Source organism: Scyliorhinus torazame, chromosome 4, assembly GCF_047496885.1.
Source record: "Scyliorhinus torazame isolate Kashiwa2021f chromosome 4, sScyTor2.1, whole genome shotgun sequence".
NCBI classification, from domain to species: Eukaryota; Metazoa; Chordata; class Chondrichthyes; order Carcharhiniformes; family Scyliorhinidae; genus Scyliorhinus; species Scyliorhinus torazame.
The window spans coordinates 270,270,621-270,289,989 of record NC_092710.1 but is presented as its reverse complement, the minus strand read 5'-3'; the positions used below and the strand labels follow the sequence as shown (position 1 = coordinate 270,289,989).

The window sequence follows — 19,369 nt, the reverse complement described above, 5'->3', positions numbered from 1 at the left end:
CTCGTGTGAAATGGAGCTTTGAATGTTACACCTGGGGCGTTTATGTCGTGAGGACCTTTGCTCACATCCACGGACGTTGCCTGATTGTGTATTTCCAGCGCTTTGATTTTATTTCAAATTTCCAGCATCCAGACATTACCAGTGCTTCTGTGAGCCACATTAGAGACAGTTAGTGGTCCCTGCATGTTGTCAAACAGGAACATTTCATTGAATGCCTAGTGGTCTTGCGTTCCTGTTGTTTTAATTTCAAGCTGTAAATTTGGCTCTTCAAGCTTGTTTGCACATCATTGATTTTAATGGGGTGAATGTCTCTTGAAGTTGAAAATCGTCCTTTGCCAAATTTGCAGTTGCTCCACTCAGACAGAATTCCCATTCGATTTACAAATCCTACACTGTATTATGTACCAAAACAAATATATTATGTAACAACTATAAATACCACAAGGTCAACAGAATAAACCAAATATCTTAAATACCGTGGGTGTCACGGCAACACAGTGGTTAGCACTGTTGCTTCAGAGCTCCAGGGTCCCAGGTTCGATTCCCGGCTTGGGTCACTGTCTGTGCGGAGTCTGCACGTCCTCCCCGTGTCTGCGTGGGTTTCCTCCGGGTGCTCCGGTTTCCTCACACGAGTCCCGAAAGACGTGGTTGTTAGGTGAATTGGACATTCTGAATTCTTCCTCGGTGTACCCAAACAGGCACCGGAGTATGGCAGCTAGGGGACTTTCACAGTATCTTCATTGCAATGTTGGTGTAAGATTATAAAGTACTGTGTGTCCTGGACATGCTGCGAAAACACTTCATGATATCTTTCTGAAAGACACTGGCGGCTCTATCAGTGAGAGATACCATGTATACATCATCAAGAAAACAGGTGACTGCTTTGCTCAGAATTCTTCTCAATATACAAACATAAAAGTCCTCCAAGTGAAGCAGAAGATTGGCACATGACATTAAATTGCTAAGATTAGTGTAATATTCTTACCGGGTTTGTAGTTAGGGCACGATTTAACAGAAACATTTCCAAGTGTGATTTTGGGCGGGATTGGCGGGGTGTTTCTCGACGGCCATGTTGGTGAGATCATGGCCCGTATTTAATGGCTCTTAGTGCCCGAAATGAGCCCCCACCAGTTTCTCGCCATTCCTGGCTGCCTATCTGTTTGATTCGCCAGACTCGCGACTCAGCCTCTCGCCACTAACGAGGTGGAGCTGCTTTTAAACACTCCCTCACCACTCCCATAAGACATAGGAGCAGAATTAGGCCACTCAGCCTATCGAGTCTGCTCTGCCATTCAATTATGGCTGTTATGTTTCTCATCCCCATTCTCCTTCCTTCTCCCCATAATCCCTGATCCCCTTATTAATCAAGAACCTATCTATCTCTGTCGTAAAGACACTCAGTGATTTGGCCTCCACAGCCTTCTGCGGCAAAGAGTTCTACAGATTCACCACCCTCTGGCTGAAGCAATTCCTCCTCATCTCTGTTTTGGGATCGTCCCTTCAGTCTGAGGCTGTGCCCTCGGATTCTAGTTTCCCCTACTCGTGAAAACATCTCTCCACGTCCACTCTATCCAGCCCTTGCAGTATCCTGTAAGTTTCAATGAGATCCCCCTTCATCCTTCTAAACTCCTTCGAGTTGAGGACTCCACCCAGAGTCCTCAACCGCCCCGATGACAAGCCTTTCATTCCAGGGATCATTCTTGTGAACCTCCTCTGGACCCTTTCCAAGGCCAGCACATCCTTCCTTCGATACGGGGCTCAAAACTGCTCACAATGCTCCAAATGGGGTCTGACCAGATCCTGATACAGCCTCAACAGAACATCCCTGGTCTTGTATTCGAGCCCTCTCGACATGAATGCTAACTTTGCATTTGCCTTCCTAACTGCCGACTGAACCTGCACGTTAACCTTAAAGAGAATCCTGAACTCCCAAGTCCCTTTGTATTTCTGATTTCCTAAACTTTTCTCCGTTTAGAAAATAGTTTGTGCCTCTATTCTTCCTACCAAAGTGCATAACCTCACACTTTTCCACATTGTATTCCATCTGCCACTTCTTTGCCCACTCTCCTAGCCGGTCCAGGTCCTTCTGCAGTTTTCCTGCTTCCTCAACACTACCTGTTTCTCTACCTATCTTACAACACCAGGTTAAAGTCCAAAAGACCATAAGACATAGGAGCAGAATTAGGCCACTTGGCCCATCGAGTCTGCTCCGTCATTCAATCATGGCTGATATTTTCTCATCCCCATTCTCCTGCCTTCTCCCCATAACCCCTGATCCCCTTATTAATCAAGTCCAACAGGTTTGTTTCGAATCACTAGCTTTCGGAGCACTGCTCCCTCCTCGGGTGAATGAAGAGATGGTTCCAGAAACACACACACACACACACACACACACATATATATATCTGTGTATATATATATATATATATATATATATATATATATATATATAGACAAAGTCAATGGTGCAAGACGATACTTTGAAGGCGAGTCTTTGCAGGTACTTAAGTCTTTACAGGTCCAGACGGAGCAACTGGAGAGAAGGATAGTCACAGGTTAAAGAGGTGTGAATTGTCTCATGCCAGGACAGTTGGTAGGATTTTGCAAGCCCAGGCCAGATGGTGGGGGGGGGGGCTGAATGTAATGCGACATGAATCCAAGGTCCCGGTTGAGGCCGTACTCATGTGTGCGGAACTTGGCTATAGGTTTCTGCTCGGCGATTCTGCGTTGTCGCGCGTCCTGAAGGCCGCCTTGGAGAACGCTTACGTGAAGATCACAGGCTGAATACCCTTGACTGCCGAAGTGTTCCCCGACTGGCAGGGAACATTCCTGCCTGGCGACTTGTCGTGCGATGTCCGTTCATTCGTGGTCGCAGCGTCTGCATGGTCTCGCCAATGTACCATGCTTCGGGACATCCTTTCCTGCAGCGTATGAGGTAGACAACGTTGACCGAGTCACACGAGTATGTACAGCGTACCTGGTGGGTGGTGTTCTCAGTGTAATGGTGGTACGCATGCAGAATCGGCGAGCAGAAACTTATAGCCAAGTTCCGCACACATGGGTACGGAAAATGGAAATGGCTACTCACCACCTCACTTCCCCATAGCAGCTATTGCGCCAGCTTCATGTTTTTAAAAAGCTGTACTAAATGACACCTGCGTGACTTCTCGCTGGGGAGCCGGTTATTTCCCGCTCAGCTGTTGCATTTGGCTTCCAATAAAAACAAATTGCTGGAATCGAAACCAAAAAAAAAATGCTGGAAAATCTCAGCAGGTCTGGCAGCATCTGTAGGGAGATAAAACAGCTAACTTTTCAAGTCCAGATGACCCTTTGTCAAGGAACTCTCCATCGAGAGCGGACCTCTCAATTTTGGCCTTTCCCGCTATTTAACTGGTGCGCCTAGATCTGCGCTTGCGTATCACGGTGGTTAAATTGCACCCGTAATGTATCTTGGGGTAATGTATCTTGTGTATCGGGAAGAAACAATGGTGTATTTAAGTGGTGAGTAGGTGAACCTTTGCCACCTTTTGTGATTTCTATATAAAGTACTTAGTGGTTTAAAAAAATGCAGCTCGCTGAGGGAATTGTCGACACTGTTCTCCTTACCCTGCCCCCGCCCCCCTCCCCGAGTAGTGATATGAATGAGGGCCTGTAGTACTGCCATAATCCTCCCAAGTATGCATTGTGTTTTACCTTGGGGATTGTTGATTTTTGTTGATGTTTTTAGGATGTAATAATGCTGTTGTGAAGTAACTGGGACAATGGCCCCAATTTTAAAGGGGAAAGGATTTACCCTGCATGAGAGGCCTCTAGTCGACTGCACCAGGTTGTTATAAAGGGGGAAGGATCACCTGATTTTAATTTAAGAGCCACTACTTTATTTTCATTTAATTTAAGAGATTTTAATTTAATCGTTGAAATCAGTGCCTTGCTTGAAGCCGGGGAAGTGATGTCATGGCCAGCAGGTGAAAGCAGGAAATGAGGTGGGTGTCACCGCCTTGGTACCTGAAGCAATGGTAGAAATTAAGTGCTGGGGGCTAGCAGTTAGGTTCACAAAACAAATCCAGTGCAGAGAGGGAGGGAGAGAAACTGGGGGCTAGGGTAAGGGAAGGTGGCTCAAAAATATTATCTATCTTGATCTGTTTTGGAAACTCTGATGTATCCCAGTCGCTTTTTCTGGTGACTTACACATCACTGGGCCTTCCTCTGCAAAAAGTCATGTTAGTAGGCTGTGTGGTTTACATTTAATTGAGCGCTCCCTTGCCTGCGGTGGGAACATCACCCAACTTTAAAGTCGGCAGAGTTAAGATGCCACAGAGGGAGGATGGTGAGCGGGGTAGGCCAGATCTTATTCCCTCCCCCATACTATTTTCAGGAGGCAAGGAGCAAAGAACTGACCCTAATGCCACTGCTTCCAGAGAATCCATGACCCATCTTTCTGCCCCACCTATCCACCCCTGCTTCCCGCCCCCTTCCAACCCACCCCAGGAGCTCCAGAGACAGTAATGCTGAAGTCGTAAATTTAAATACCTCCAGTTGCCATTTTATCTCGACGCAGGAAGATTGACGTAACTCAGCCAGCAGGGACAGCCAGGCAGCCAATAAACCAAGTTCTGAATAGTAACTTTCCAGCAATTGTATCTGTTTAAGCTTCTATGTGTACAGTTTGTGGTTACCAGTGCTGAGAGATCTGACAGACTGTGAAAATTCACAGCACGATTAATAAACAGATTTATTATGCAAATCCAACAATTGCAAGTGAATCCATAACATTGTGTATGCAATTCTTTGTTTCGCATCTCTCCTCCCCAAAACCCAACCATTTTGGCTTTCTTATTTAACCCGTCCTACAAGGGTTTTACTTTGTGTTCTAACAAGAAGTCAAATCGGAAGGAACAAATTCCAACACTAAGAAGAGTGGCTGTACAGATCTGGACTATATGGAGCAGACACTGGGAATAACCTTGACTGTTAGGTCTCGTTCAAATCCTAGAGTGCAGGGGTAGGTGATAACGTTTATCAGTTGATATTGACTGATCTGTTTCCAAAGGCTCCAGCGCAAGACTTTCAGCAAGTGATATAATTTATTAGTTTGGGTCCTGCTCGCTTGGCCGATGGGTCATTCTTATTCTGCGCTGGGTTTTGATTTACAATTCTGCAATCTGCCCTTTTTCCTCCTGTAGGGATCTGGGAATTGATGAGCTGCTGAGAAAGTGCGAGGAGATCTGGGAGAAGCTCAGGGACCCAAAATCTGACCCCTGGTTTTTGGCCATGGCTGGGACTGCCCAGTTTCAGCAGGCGTTTGGTGACGTGCATGACAAGGATGAAAGGTAAGTGTTCGGATGGCTCAGTGTAGTTTGGTGTTTGCGTGTGGATGTGAGGTATTTGCATGTGAAAGTCAGTGAGGAGTGACCGTTCAAGCACTGCTTCACACAATGGGAGACAGCGTTCTGACATTTAACTGAAAGACTAGCAAACCTATTCTTGTTGAGAACTGGGTATAAGCAACCAATCAGACAAATGGTGCCTCTTGAGAAAACTGACCCTGCCGTTCTTGTGGTTCCTGAATGGGGTGGCTAGCACTGTTGCGAATCATCCACAAACTTATTGATCAACCCTCCTATATTCATGTCTAAATCATTTATATTAACTACAAACAGCAAGGGCTCCAACAATGATCCCTGTTAGACCCCACTGGGCACAGACTTCCAGTCAGAAAAGCACCCTTCAACCATCACCCTCTGCTTCCTGCCACTCAGCCAATTCTGGATCCAATTTGCTAAATTTGCCTGAATCCCATGGGCTATCAGTCTCCCAAATGGGACCATATCAGAAGCCTTGCTGAAGCCTAAGTAGACTACGTCAAATGCATTGCCCTCATCTACACATCTGGTCACCTCTTCGAATAATTCAATCAGATTAGTCAGTCATGACCTCCCCTTAACAAAACCATGCGGACAGTTTTTGGATTGGCTTGATCGCAGAGACAGTATGTGCAACTGCATCCAGAAATTTCAGGGCTGGGTGGCATGGTGGCGCTGTGCTTAGCACTCCTGCCTCACGGTGCTGAGGGCTCAGGTTCGATCCCGGCCCCGGGTCACTGTCCGTGTGGAGTTTGCACATTCTCCCTGTGTCTGCGTGGGCCTCACCCCCACAACCCAAAAAACTGTGCAGGGTAGGTGGATTGGCCACGCTAAATTGACCCTTATTGGGGGAAAAAAAATTGGGTTCTCTAAAAAAGAATTGGAATTACAGGGTTTATTTGGGAGTTGAATATTCTGTGCTAAGCTAGAATAAGGATGTAGTAAATAAATGCATGGTTAGAGATTTACTTAGAAAATATAAGTCCCAAAAGAAGTGCTTGTCAGGTGAATTGGACATTCTGAATTCTCCCTCAGTGTACCGAACAGGTGTTGGGAGTGTGGCGACCAGGGGATTTTCACAGTAACTTCATTGCAGTGTTAATGTAAGCCTACTTGTGACACAAATAAAGATTATTATATTATTATTATTGTTGTTATATTACATCTGGACTATTTCATAGAAAATGTTAGATTTGGACTATTTCAGGTCAGTATCATTATCTATCAAGCCGTAGGAAAATACCTATTTCATTATAATTTGTACAGTGCCTTTAATGTAGTAAAATGCTCCAGAGATCTTCACAGCAAACAATTTGTCAGAAATAGTTTTTTTTTGTCAAAGAGGTATTAAGGAGCGTCTTCGAGGAGGAGAAGGTGGTGTAGGTAATGTCACTGGACACATAATCCAAAGACTCAGGCTAATGCTCTGGGGACATGAGTTCAAATTCCATCATGTCTGCTGCATTCAAATTCAATGAATAAAAATCTGGGATGTAACGCTTGTGGTGAACCCATAACAATCATCAGCAATTATCATTAAAATCCATCTGGTTCACTATTGTCCTTTCGGCAATGAAATCTGTCGACCGTATGCAATCTGGCCTACATGTGACTCCAGACCCACAGCATTGTGGTTGACAGATACGTGCCCTCAGAAACAGTCACTTTGTTCAAGGGCAAGTCAGGATGAGTAACAACTGCTGACAGCACTCACATCCCATGAAAAAATAAAAAAAGACACAGGTGGGGAGTTTCGGGAAGGGGAATTTCACAATTTAAGGTCTGGACAGCTGAAGGCACAGCCTTCAGTGAGTGGCTCGAAAGAAATCAGGAATGCAGAAGAGGCTAGAATTGGAATTCCTGAAGGGCTGTTTAGAGTTCTTGAAGGGTTGTTGGGCTGGAAGAGGTCATAGAGAGATTTGAACTTTTGAGGTGTTGCCAGACCGGAGAACCAATTTGGGTCAATGAGCTCAGATGTGTTGGAAGAAAGGGACTTGATGTGAGTTGAGATGAGGACAGGAGAGTTTGGGATGACATCTCGTTTATGCAGTGTGGCAGATAGAAGACCAGTCAGGAGATCAATGGACTAGTTGCTATGGAAGTGGAAATAAGAAAAAGAATCATCAGTAAATAAAATCACTTGTTGAAGTTTTTGTCTTTATTCAGCAAAAGTGATCATCTAATCTGCTGCCTTCAGAGAAAGGCAAGGTCATGTAATGATATGGGGAAAGGTCTTTGGTTTCATTGTGTGTTGCTGTTATTTAACCATCTTGTGAGCAGAAAAAGGTGCATTCTGAATTATAGCGGATCTAAGATTCATCAGGGAAAGTGACCAAAACACTTGACCGAGAGAAAATATTTAGCATTAAAAAATATAAAAGGTATGACAAGTATTTTTTTAATTAGGTCACCACTTGGCATTTAATAAATGTTGATAAATGTAAATGGAGCCTTTACTTAGCAAGTCTGGACTTTATAGTTCAGTGTAATTGTGCAGTTAAATGTTCCGTCGGACTATTTTAGGCAAGTATGATTCTTTACAACCTTCACGTCTAATTTTCTGTGAACTGCAGTTTAGTTTGACTTATGTTAATGAGGCTTCCTTTTATGCTTGCTGGGTAATCTTCCCCTTCTGCGAGCTGAGATGCTTCAATTTTTCATACTTAATGTTTCCATTAGTTTGCAAGAGAAACAAAGGGCAACAAATGACCAGCTTGCTGGCAGTATGGATGACGTCATAGTGACCCCTTATCCACCACTGTCTGACACACAGCTTTTAAAGAAATTATAAGTAGAAAGTATTTCAAATAAACTAACAGTGGCCCTTCTAGAGTATCAGAGAGATTTCATACCAACAAAAATGTCTGGGCTCAGATGAGTCAGGTTTATTCTCCAGAAAGGAACAAGGTTTTCACACTGAGAATAGTGGCACTAGATGTAATTGTGGCTTGCATTTTTTTCAATTGTTTGCGTTTGTCATCCAAAATCAAATTTGCTGCATCTGTTGTGACCAAGATGTCCCAGAATCCTCCTCCATCACGTGTGTAAGGTTTGGATGAAAAATAAATCAACGTGATTGACTTCACTGAGTTTTCTTTTCTTCTTTATCTTTCCCAAATTGGTACATTTGCGCAGTGAAACTACTTAAACTACTAGTGAACACTGTCGGTGTGAACAGATTTGCTTTCGTTAGCATTTGGTATTGAAGATGATAATACAACAAGAAACAGCTTTCTTTTATTCAGTGCCTTTAATGTAGTAAATTGACCCAAGTTACTTCAGAGGAGCATTAGTTAGAGAAAACTTGAGCCAAAGAAAGAGGCCTTAAGCCAAGTGAGTATGGGTTTGGCCAAAGAGGTGGGTCCTGTGGAGCATCTTAAAGGAAAGGAGCAGAGAAAGGCTTGGGGAAGGAATTCCTGGATGACTGAAGACACAGTTCATGTCTCACTGAAGGAAGTGGAGGTTACACAAAAAGCCATAGTTGTAGGAACACTGATTTCATGAGGGGATGTAGGTGTAGAACAGGTGACAGGGATTGAGCCTAATGAGGAATTTGAACAGGGGAATGAGAATTTTAAAGTCAAGTCGTGGGTGGACCTGGGTGCAAGCAGCTCTGATTATTTGTGTGGGGCTCTCCGTATCCTATCACCCATGGAGGTACATGTAGGTTCTGACCTACGGTGCTGACTGAGGTCACAAGACTCTCTACCAAAGCTGGCTTAGTGCCTGAAGCAGATAGGAGCTTTAGACACCCGGCAGTCGCTCCCATTTCAAAACCGAGCTTTCTGAATTTTCAGTGTTTGCAAAGCTTTAAGGCTCAAGTTTAAGATGATTTAAGTTTGGGTGATGAGAAAAAGAGTAGAACGGGGGTGGGGGAGCACATGAATTCATTGGAAAAGAGTCGAAAGATAAGGCAACACCTGTAGTACAGTTGAAGAGATATGAGTGCTTTAACTTCATTGAAGCCTACTTGTGACAATAAGCAATTTATTATTATTATAATAATGTTTAGAAATGCAGTACATCTTCGTCTTACTACGGATAAAGTTTGTCCATTAATTACTATTTTAAAATTCTGTCATCCATTTTTTTGTTCCCGCAAATTTGATCGATGGCTTAATGCTCATTAGATCACTGGGGTTACTGGCTTAAAGAGGTAATTGAAGTCAGCACTGCAGAAAAACTGTAAGAAAGATTTTTAAAATGGGATCCAATAAAATAAACGCCTGAGTTTCTGATTGTATCTATTTGATTGAGAACACTTGCCGCTCCAGTCGCTACCTCTGATTTACAAAATTATCTTTTAACTCAAATTAAGCATGCCATTAAATATAGGAGCTGAATTAGGCCATTCGGCCCACCAGGTCTGCGCCGCCATTCTTCAATCATGGCTGTAATGTTTCTCATCCCCATTCTCCAGCCTTCGTTTGATCCCCTTATTAATCAAGAACTCATCTATCTTAAAGACATTCATTCCCATGTGAAACTGAATGGAGGTTTTGCATTTCAAAGACTGTCAGGGGATTTGAAACCCTTTCAAGTGTACTGAGCTTTTGAGGAAGCCCGTTGCGATGCTCCGATACCCACAATCAACCAATAGAGATGTATGGGTACAAAGTCAAAAAGCTACAAACAATTCCCCAACAAAAAACACAAACTAAAACCTAATCACTATAACGAAACCCCCTAACAGCTGACGGCGTCTAGACCCTTAAAAAAGGACATAAAAGGTTACCCCCTAAGATAGAACTTCCGCACCGACCCCCTGATGGTGTATTTAATTTTTTGTGGGCATCACGGCACAGTGGTTAGCACTGTTGCTTCACAGCTCCAGTGTCCCAGGTTAGATTCCCGTCTTGGGTTACTGTCTGTGCGGAGTTTGCGCGTTCTCCCCATATCTGCGTGGGTTTCCTCTGGGTGTTCTGGTGTCCTCCCACAGTCCAACAATGTGCAAGTTAGGTGGATTGGCTGTGCTAAATTGCACTTAGTGTCCAAAAATGTTAGATGGAGTTACTGGGTTACAAGGATGGAGGTGTGGTATAAGTAGGGTGCCCTTTCCAAGGACCGGTGCAGCCTCGATGGGCCGAATGGCCTCCTTTTGCACTGTAAATGTCCTCCCCTACCCCAGAGTGAAACGTCGATAAGTCTGAGACCTCAAATATGGCTATCAATGGACATGGCTCCAGAACTACCTGAAGAACCTCTGATATAGTGTTTAAGAAGGAAACCCAGAAGCTGGCAAGTTTGGGGCATACCAAAACATGTGTGTGGTTAGCTCGGGCAAGCGAACAACAATCATACCTATCTTCCATGTTTGGGAAAAACCCACACATTCTATCCTTGGTCAAGTGTGTCCTGTCTAACGCCTTGAACTGAATCAAACTCAACCGGGCACAAGAGGCAATGGAGTTGACCGTGTAGAGGGCCTCCCCTCCAAGCCTCATCAGTAAGCACATGACCCAGCTCCGTCTCCCATCTCGCCCTCACCCCAACCAATGGGGCAGGATCCGATGAGAGAATATAGCCATATAGTTCGAAGATAGACCACTCACTGGGTTGAGCCAAGGAATAAACCTTCTTCAGCAAGGAGGAGGGCGGGGCCAAGGGAAAGCAAGAAGAAAAGCCTTACGGGAAAAGTCACAAATCTGAAAATAGTGAAAGAGGCTAGAATTAGGCAGCATGGTAGCATTGTGGATAGCACAATTGCTTCACAGCTCCAGGGTCCCAGGTTCGATTCCGGCTTGGATCATGTCTGTGCGGAGTCTGCACATCCTCCCCGTGTGTGCGTAGGTTTCCTCCGGGTGCTCCGGTTTCCTCCCACAGACCAAAGATGTGCAGGTTAGGTGGATTGGCCATGATAAATTGCCCTTAGTGTCCAAAATTGCCCTTAGTGTTGGGTGGGATTACTGGGTTATGGGGATAGGGTGGAGGTGTTGACCTTGGGTAGGGTGCTCTTTCCATGAGCCGGTGCAGCCTCGATGGGCCGAATGGCCTCCTTCTGCACTGTAAATTCTATGAAAACTGAAATTGTCAGCCAGCTCCCTAAAACTGGCAAATCTCCCTTCTACACACAGATCCCCAAAATGCCCAAGATTGAAATGAATGATAATAATAATCTTGATAATCTTTAATATCGTAACATGTAGGTCTACATTAACACTGCAATGAAGTTACTGTGAAAAGCCCCTAGTCACCACATTCCTGTGCTTGTTCGGGTACACAGGGAGAATTCAGAATGTCCAATTCACCTAACAGCACGTCTTTAGGTACTTGTGGGAGGAAACCAGAGCAGCCGGAAGAAACCCACGTAGACACAGGGAGAACGTGCAGGCTCTGCACAGACAGTGACCCAAGCCGCGAATCGAACCTGGGACCCCGGTGCTGTGAAGCAACAGTGCTAACCACTGTGCTAATGTGCTGCCTGAAGGGTCTAATCCAGAAGATAAGAAGAGGTGATTGTTACAAATAGGGGCTAAAGATGAGAAGAAAAAGAGCTTAAAGTGCTGCCGAAACTGTTTCCAAATCTGTTTATTAATCCGAAGGGAGGAGACCACCACCACGGGAGTTGAGGAAACTCTAGCAGGAGAGAAGAGCAGTGACGCAGTAATTATGCAATGAAGAGTAGAGGTAGTACACGGGCGAGCCTCCATTCTGCCCAAATAGAATCAAGGTCACTAATCAACAGCAAAGCTTAAGTAGGCCTGTCTAGTGTCCCTACCCAAGGGGAAGTAATCTGAGTGTAGCGTGTTTATGTAACTGCTGGCAGTAGGGGCATTATACAAGAAACAAATCCAGGAGACAAATCTCCCGCGAATCTCAAATAGATATTCCCACTTCACCCTTTCAACTGCATTTTCAGCATCCAGAGATACTATAACACCCATCCCGGGTACTGGGGAGGGGGAAAAAATAACGTTTAAAAGGCGACGTATTTGGCTGACAATTGTTGGTCCTTCACAAAGCCTGTTTGATCCTCCGAAATTATACTTGGGAGGCAAGGCTCCAGCCGGAGCGCCAGGACCTTAGCCAGCAGCTTAATGTCCGTTTTAAAAATAAGATGAATTGATAAGAACCACACTCGGTTGGGTCCCTGTCCCCCTTAAGGAACAAGGAAATAGAGGCTTGAGTGAGGGTCGGAGGTAATAAACCCCGAGACAGTGAGTCATTGAATATATCCAATATTAATGGTACGATCTGTTCTGAGAATTTTTTGTAATATTCAACTGGGAAGCCACCAGGGCCCGGGGCCTTGCCAGATTGCATCAGCCGAATACATATTAAAATCTTGTCCAGGCGTAGCGGGGAATCCAACTCACAGCACTTGCCCACCTCAACAGTTGGGATCTGCAGACTATCCAAAAAGTTGGCCATAATTGATTTATCTGCAGGGGGCTCTTGACTTATACAGGTCGTTGTAATAAGATCGCAAAACTGATGGGCGGCATGTGGCGCAGTGGATAGCACTGGGACTGCGGCACTGAGGACCTGGGTTTGAATCCCGGCCTAGGGTCACTGTCATTGTGGAGTTTGAACATGAAATGAAATGAAAATCGCTTATTGTCACAAGTAGGCTTCAAGTGAAGTTACTGTGAAAAGCCCCTAGTCGCCACATTCCGGCGCCTGTTCGGGAAGGCTGGTACGGGAATTGAACCGTGCTGCTGGCCTGTCTTGGTCTGCTTTAAAAGCCAGCTCTTTAGCCCTGTGCTAAACCAGCCCCTGTTCTCCCCATGTCTACATGGGTTTCACCCCCACAATCCAAAGATGTGCAGGTTAGGTGGATTGGCCACGCTAAATTGCCCCTTAATTGGAAAAAAAATAATTGGGTACACTAAATTTATAGAAAAAAAAAGATCGTAAAACTGCGTTGATCTGGAGAGGGGCGGAAGCAAGATTGCATCTCTTAATGCTTATCCTAGGGATCTCACATGAGGCTGCTTATCATTTGAGTTCATGAGCCAGAAGATGATTGGCCTTCTCCCCATGCTCATAAGACGTACCTTTTGGAGCACTGAAAACCCAAAAGCTTTCTATAGGTATGTCAGGAATAAGCGAATGACTAGGGAAAGAGTAGGACCAGTCATGGACAGGGATGGGAAGTTGTGTGTGGAGTCTGAAGAGATAGGCGAGATACTAAATGAATATTTTTCGTCAGTATTCACTCAGGAAAAAGATAATGTTGTGGAGGAGAATGCTGAGACCCAGGCTAATAGAATAGATGGCATTGAGGTACGTAGGGAAGAGGTGTTGGCAATTCTGGACAGGCTGAAAATAGATAAGTCCCCGGGTCCTGATGGGATTTATCCTAGGATTCTCTGGGAGGCCAGGGCTGGACCTTTGGCTTTGATTTTTATGTCATCATTGGCTACAGGAATAGTGCCAGAGGACTGGAGGATAGCAAATGTGGTCCCTTTGTTCAAAAAGGGGAGCAGAGACAACCCCGGCAACTATGGACCGATGAGCCTCACGTCTGTAGTGGGTAAAGTCTTGGAGGGGATTATAAGAGACAAGATTTATAATCATCTAGATAGGAATAATATGATCAGGGATAGTCACCATGGCTTTGTGAAGGGTAGGTCATGCCTCACAAACCTTATCGAGTTCTTTGAGAAGGTGACCGAACAGGTAGACGAGGGTAGAGCAGTTGATGTGGTGTATATGGATTTCAGCAAAGCATTTGATAAGGTTCCCCACGGTAGGCTATTGCAGAAAATACGGAGGCTGGGGATTGAGGGTGATTTAGAGATGTGGATCAGCAATGGGCTAGCTGAAAGTATACAGAGGGTGGTGGTTGATGGGAAATGTTCAGAATGGAGTTCAGTTACAAGTGGAGTGCCACAAGGATCTGTTCTGGGGCCGTTGCTGTTTGTCATTTTTATCAATGACCTAGAGGAAGGCGCAGAAGGGTGGGTGAGTAAATTTGCAGACGATACTAAAGTCGGTGGTGTTGTCGATAGTGTGGAAGGATGTAGCAGGTTACAGAGGGATATGGATAAGTTGCAGAGCTGGGCTGAGAGGTGGCAAATGGAGTTTAATGTAGAGAAGTGTGAGGTGATTCACTTTGGAAGGAATAACAGGAATGCGGAATATTTGGCTAATGGTAAAGTTCTTGGAAGTGTGGATGAGCAGAGGGATCTAGGTGTCCATGTACATAGATCCCTGAAAGTTGCCACCCAGGTTGATAGGGTTGTGAAGAAGGCCTATGGAGTGTTGGCCTTTATTGGTAGAGGGATTGAGTTCCGGAGTCAGGAGGTCATGTTGCAGCTGTACAGAACTCTGGTACGGCCGCATTTGGAGTATTGCGTACAGTTCTGGTCACCGCATTATAGGAAGGACGTGGAGGCTTTGGAGAGGGTGCAGAGGAGATTTACCAGGATGTTGCCTGGTATGGAGGGAAAATCTTATGAGGAAAGGCTGATGGACTTGAGGTTGTTTTCGTTGGAGAGAAGAAGGTTAAGAGGAGACTTAATAGAAGCATACAAAATGATCAGGGGGTTAGATAGGGTGGACAGTGAGAGCCTTCTCCCGCGGATGGAAATGGCTGGCAAGAGGGGACATAGCTTTAAACTGAGGGGTAATAGATATAGGACAGAGGTCAGAGGTAGGTTCTTTACGCAAAGAGTGGTGAGGCCGTGGAATGCCCTATCTGCAACAATAGTGAACTCGCCAACATTGAGGGCATTTAAAAGTTTACTGGATAAACATATGGATGATAATGGCATAGTGTAGGTTAGATGGCTTTTGTTTCGGTGCAACATCGTGGGCCGAAGGGCCTGTACTGCGCTGTATCGTTCTATGTTCTAACTGACACACAGCCTTGCCAGTAGACAACAGCTCAAACTGGGGTTGTAATTTTTTTCCCTCTTGCCAGCAGCTCCGGAGTAGGATCAAGCGAGTGTTAGTGGTCCACCTCTAGAATGGAGTCCACAAGCCTCTGCTGCTCCATCATCGCCGTCTTCAGCATATACGCTCTGATATACCATCAATTCACTGCGAGACTATGAGAACGAGTGAACATAAGGCTTTATTATCCAGGAATTTGCCTGCCAGTGTCTGCTGTGCAAATGAGTGCCGCCCACAGGTGGCAGGTCTATATATCGCCCGTGAGGGCGGAGCCAGAGGCAGAACCCACCAGGGTTCTAGTACAATACCTGGAAGTAGATCGTATTACCATTTCCTGGCCATAGGACACAGTACTATACAGACAGCTCATACTCTGGTGAATACATTCACCACACGCCCGATAAGAAACAATTTCTCCCCTAATGATGGCCTTAGCCTTCCAAAGCATGGAGGGACAGGTTGAATCTGACTTGTTTAGTTTAATATAATCTTCTATGGAGGTAGACAAATGCTCACAAAATGTATAATGTATTTGTCTGCCAGCAGAGTAGCGTCTCATCTCCAGGGTGGCGTTAGGCAGGGCTGGACTCTTTTAACAGTATATTGACAAACTGCGACGTGATCAGAGATAAAAATCGCAGAGTACTCAGCTGCAACCACCGAAGAGAAGATAGCCCTTCAAAAATTTACGAATCAATGTGGGAATACGCATGATGGACATGTGAACAAAAAGAAAAACCCTTCTCTGTTCGGGTGTAAAAGCACCAGGGATCCATCCCCCCATCTGTACCACCATACCAGATGGGACAAAAGATTTAGGTTTGGAATGATCCAATTTAGGGTCCAAAGAACAGTTCAGGTCACCTCCTAAAATAAGCTGATGCAAGTAAGGTTGGGGGAGAGTTTTTTAAAAATAAATTTAGAATACCCAATTCTTTTTTATTCCAATTAAGGGGCAATGGAGCCTGGCCAATCCCCCTACCCTGCACATTTTTGGGTTGTGGGGGTGAGACCCACACAGACACGGGGAGAATGCGCAAACTCCACTCAGTCAGTGACCCGGGGCCGGGATCAAACCTGCGTCTTTGGCGTCTTGAGGCAGCAGTGCTAACCACTGTGTCACCATTTCACCTGGGGAGAGAGTTTAAGAGAGAATTGATAAAATTTGTGTCACTCCAGTTAACCGTGACTACCGGAGTGTTCCCCAGGAAGCCACAAACAATAATATAATGACCATTGGAGTTGGCTATAATCTGAGTGGAGGAGAACTGAACTCTCTTATTAATTAAAATTGCCGCCCCCCTGGCCCTGCCATTAAAACTGAGTGAAAAACCTGCCCGACCTAACGCTTATGTAATCTGGTCTGGGTCATTGACACACAAGAGGGTATCCTGCAAGAAAACAACATCAGAATTTAGGCTCCTAAAATTGGCAAATGCCCTGAACATTCCAGGTAGCCAAATGATTTGGAGGTCCCCCACCGCTCCTTAATCTAGAATCAGCCATTCCCAAAGAGACACTGAAAAGTAAAGTAAAGAAATCCACCTGGGATGGACATCCAGCCAAATCAGATGACTCGACAAAGGAGAACCCACAGACACCATCAGTAAACTAACACTAAAATCTCCCCCCCCCCCCCCCATTCCACTTCAACGATGCCATACTGAAACTAAAAATCAATGCCTCATCTCAAAACCTACAGTTAACTAAACACAGCCAACTACATGCTCTGAACTCATTCTCACAAACTATTGAAGACCTGCAGAAAACTCTCTATCTCCGCTCCCGTTAACTAATCCCTTTGTTAGAAGGGAGACTCCCAACTGGGAAATACAACTTCATCTAGTTTACAATGCCACATTAGTGTTTAATTATCGCGGCCAACAACAATGATGAAAAGAGGAAAAGAACAATAAACTGAAAAAAAGAGCGAATAGCAGAAAACTCAAATTTAACCAAAGGCTTTGAGCACACCCAAACCCCGAACATGAAAAACATAAAGTAGAAAATGCCTGTTCATAGGGCCATGAAATAGATTAAACATAGATTAAGCAGTGCTCAATTTGAGCTTTCGAACAAAGGAGTCTGCATCTTCCAGCATACCAAAGAAAGTGGTCCTTTCCCCAAAGGTGAGCTGGGTAGACCATTCCGAGTCTGATGCCATTTTTATACAAGACGGCTTTCATTCCATTGAAAGCAGCTCTTTGTTTTGCCAGGTCCGCACTGAGATCTTTGTGCAGCCTGATGGAGTGGCCCTCCCATTTAATATCTCTATGCCCTCTAGCCCATCAAAGAACCTGTTCCATTTCCTTGAAGAGATGAAGCCGTACGATAACCACAATAGGCAGAATTCCAGATCAAGGCTTCGCTCACAGAGAGCGATGGGCCCAGTCTAATTCTGGGAGATGTGAACAGCCCGCACCCGCCATCTTGCAAAACATGCCTGAGAAGTATTCAGTATGGGTGCGGCCTTCCATCTCCTCCGGCAATCCCACAATGCAAATGTTTCGCCTCCAGGATCTATTTTCCAGGTGACTCAGTTTTGTCTTCAATGACTTATTACTTTTGACCACCGAAGTAAGATCGGCCTCCAGAGAGGTGGTCCAATCACTGTGGTCTGTTAATGCCGCCTCAATGCCGTTCTGTGGCTCCATGAGCCTCGAAGGTCTTATTTATGCTTTCCAAGGCCAACCGAATGGGGGCCAGGCCTCTTGAATCGCTCTTTTAAGATTTACCACCAAACTTTGACGGTGTTTCTCTAGTTTGCTCACCAAATTGGTAACAAAATCCTCGGCCGTTAGTGGAGTGGTCAGAAAGGGAGAACCCACTCCCGCCGTCTTACTTCCAGAAGAATCCGGCGAGGTTTCAGATTCCATCGACGGATTTTGGCCCGAATCATAGAAATGTAGAAACATAGAAAATAGAAGCAGGAGTCCATTCGGCCCTTCAAGCCTGCTCCGCCATTCATTATGATCATGGCTGATCGTCAAATTCAATACCCTGATCCCGCCTTTTTCCATATCCCTTTAGCCCGAAGAGATATATATAATTCCTTCCTGAAATTGCACAATGTCGGGCGGCACTGTGGTGCAGTGGTTAGCACTGCTGCCTCACGGCACTGAGGACCCGGGTTTGATCCCAGCCCCGGGTCACTGTCTGTGTCGAGTTTGCACATTCTCCATGTGTCTGCGTGGGTCTCACCTCCACAACCCAAAAAGATGTGCAGGGTAGATGGATTGACCACGCTAAATTGCCCCTTAATTGGAAAAAAGAATTGGATACTCTAAATGTATATTTAAAAAAAGAAATTACACAATGTCTTGGCCTCAAATAATGTCTGTGGCAGTGAATTCCACAGATCACCAGTCTCTGGGTGAAGAAAATGCTCCTCACCTCGGTCCTAAAAGGTTTACCCCTTATCCTCAAACTATGACCCCTAGTTCTAGACTCCCCCACCATCGGGAATATTCTTTCTGAATCTACCCTGTCTAATCCTGTTCGAATTTTGTAAGTTTCTATGAGATCCCCTCTCACTCTTCTAAACTCCATGAATATAATCCTAACCGACTTCGTCTCACCTCGTCTGACAGTCCCGCCATCCCAGGAATCAGCCTGGTAAACCTTCGCTGCACTCCCTCCATAGCAAGAACATCCTTCCTCAGATAAGGACACCTAAACTGCACATAATACTCCATGTGTGGCCTCACCAATACCCTATACAGAGCAGCACGGTGGCGCAGTAGTTAGTACTACTGCCTCATGGTGCCGAGGATCCGGGTTTGATCCGGGCCCCGGGTCACTGTCCATGTGGAGTTTGCACATTCTCCCCGTGTCTGTGAGGGTCTGTGCAGTGTAGGTGGATTGGGCACGGTAAATTGCCCCTCAATTGGAAAAAAAGAATTGGATACTCTAAATTTATTTTAAATACCCAATGCCCTTTACAATTGCAGTATATCTATTCCTATACTCAAAGCCTCTCGCTATGAAGGCCACCATACTATTTGCCTTCTTTACTGTCCACTGTATGTGCCCACATACTTTAGTGACTGATGCATGAGGACACCAAGGTCTCGCTGAGTATCCATCTCTCTCAATTTACACCCATTCATGTAATAATCTGCTTTCCTATTTTTGCTACCGAAGTGGATAACCTCACATTTATCCAT

General features: G+C 45.1%; 1 protein-coding gene across 2 annotated transcripts in view; it reads left to right on the top strand.

The window, feature by feature from the left end:
• The window catches only part of LOC140410941 (uncharacterized), a 165,748-nt gene that overhangs the window by 62,821 nt on the left and 83,558 nt on the right, over positions 1 to 19,369 (top strand). For both annotated transcript variants that reach the window (XM_072499796.1, XM_072499795.1), the window contains exon 8: positions 5,184 to 5,330. In XM_072499796.1, the coding sequence (XP_072355897.1) occupies positions 5,184 to 5,330 (147 nt within the window). The remainder of the gene's footprint in view (positions 1 to 5,183; positions 5,331 to 19,369) is intronic.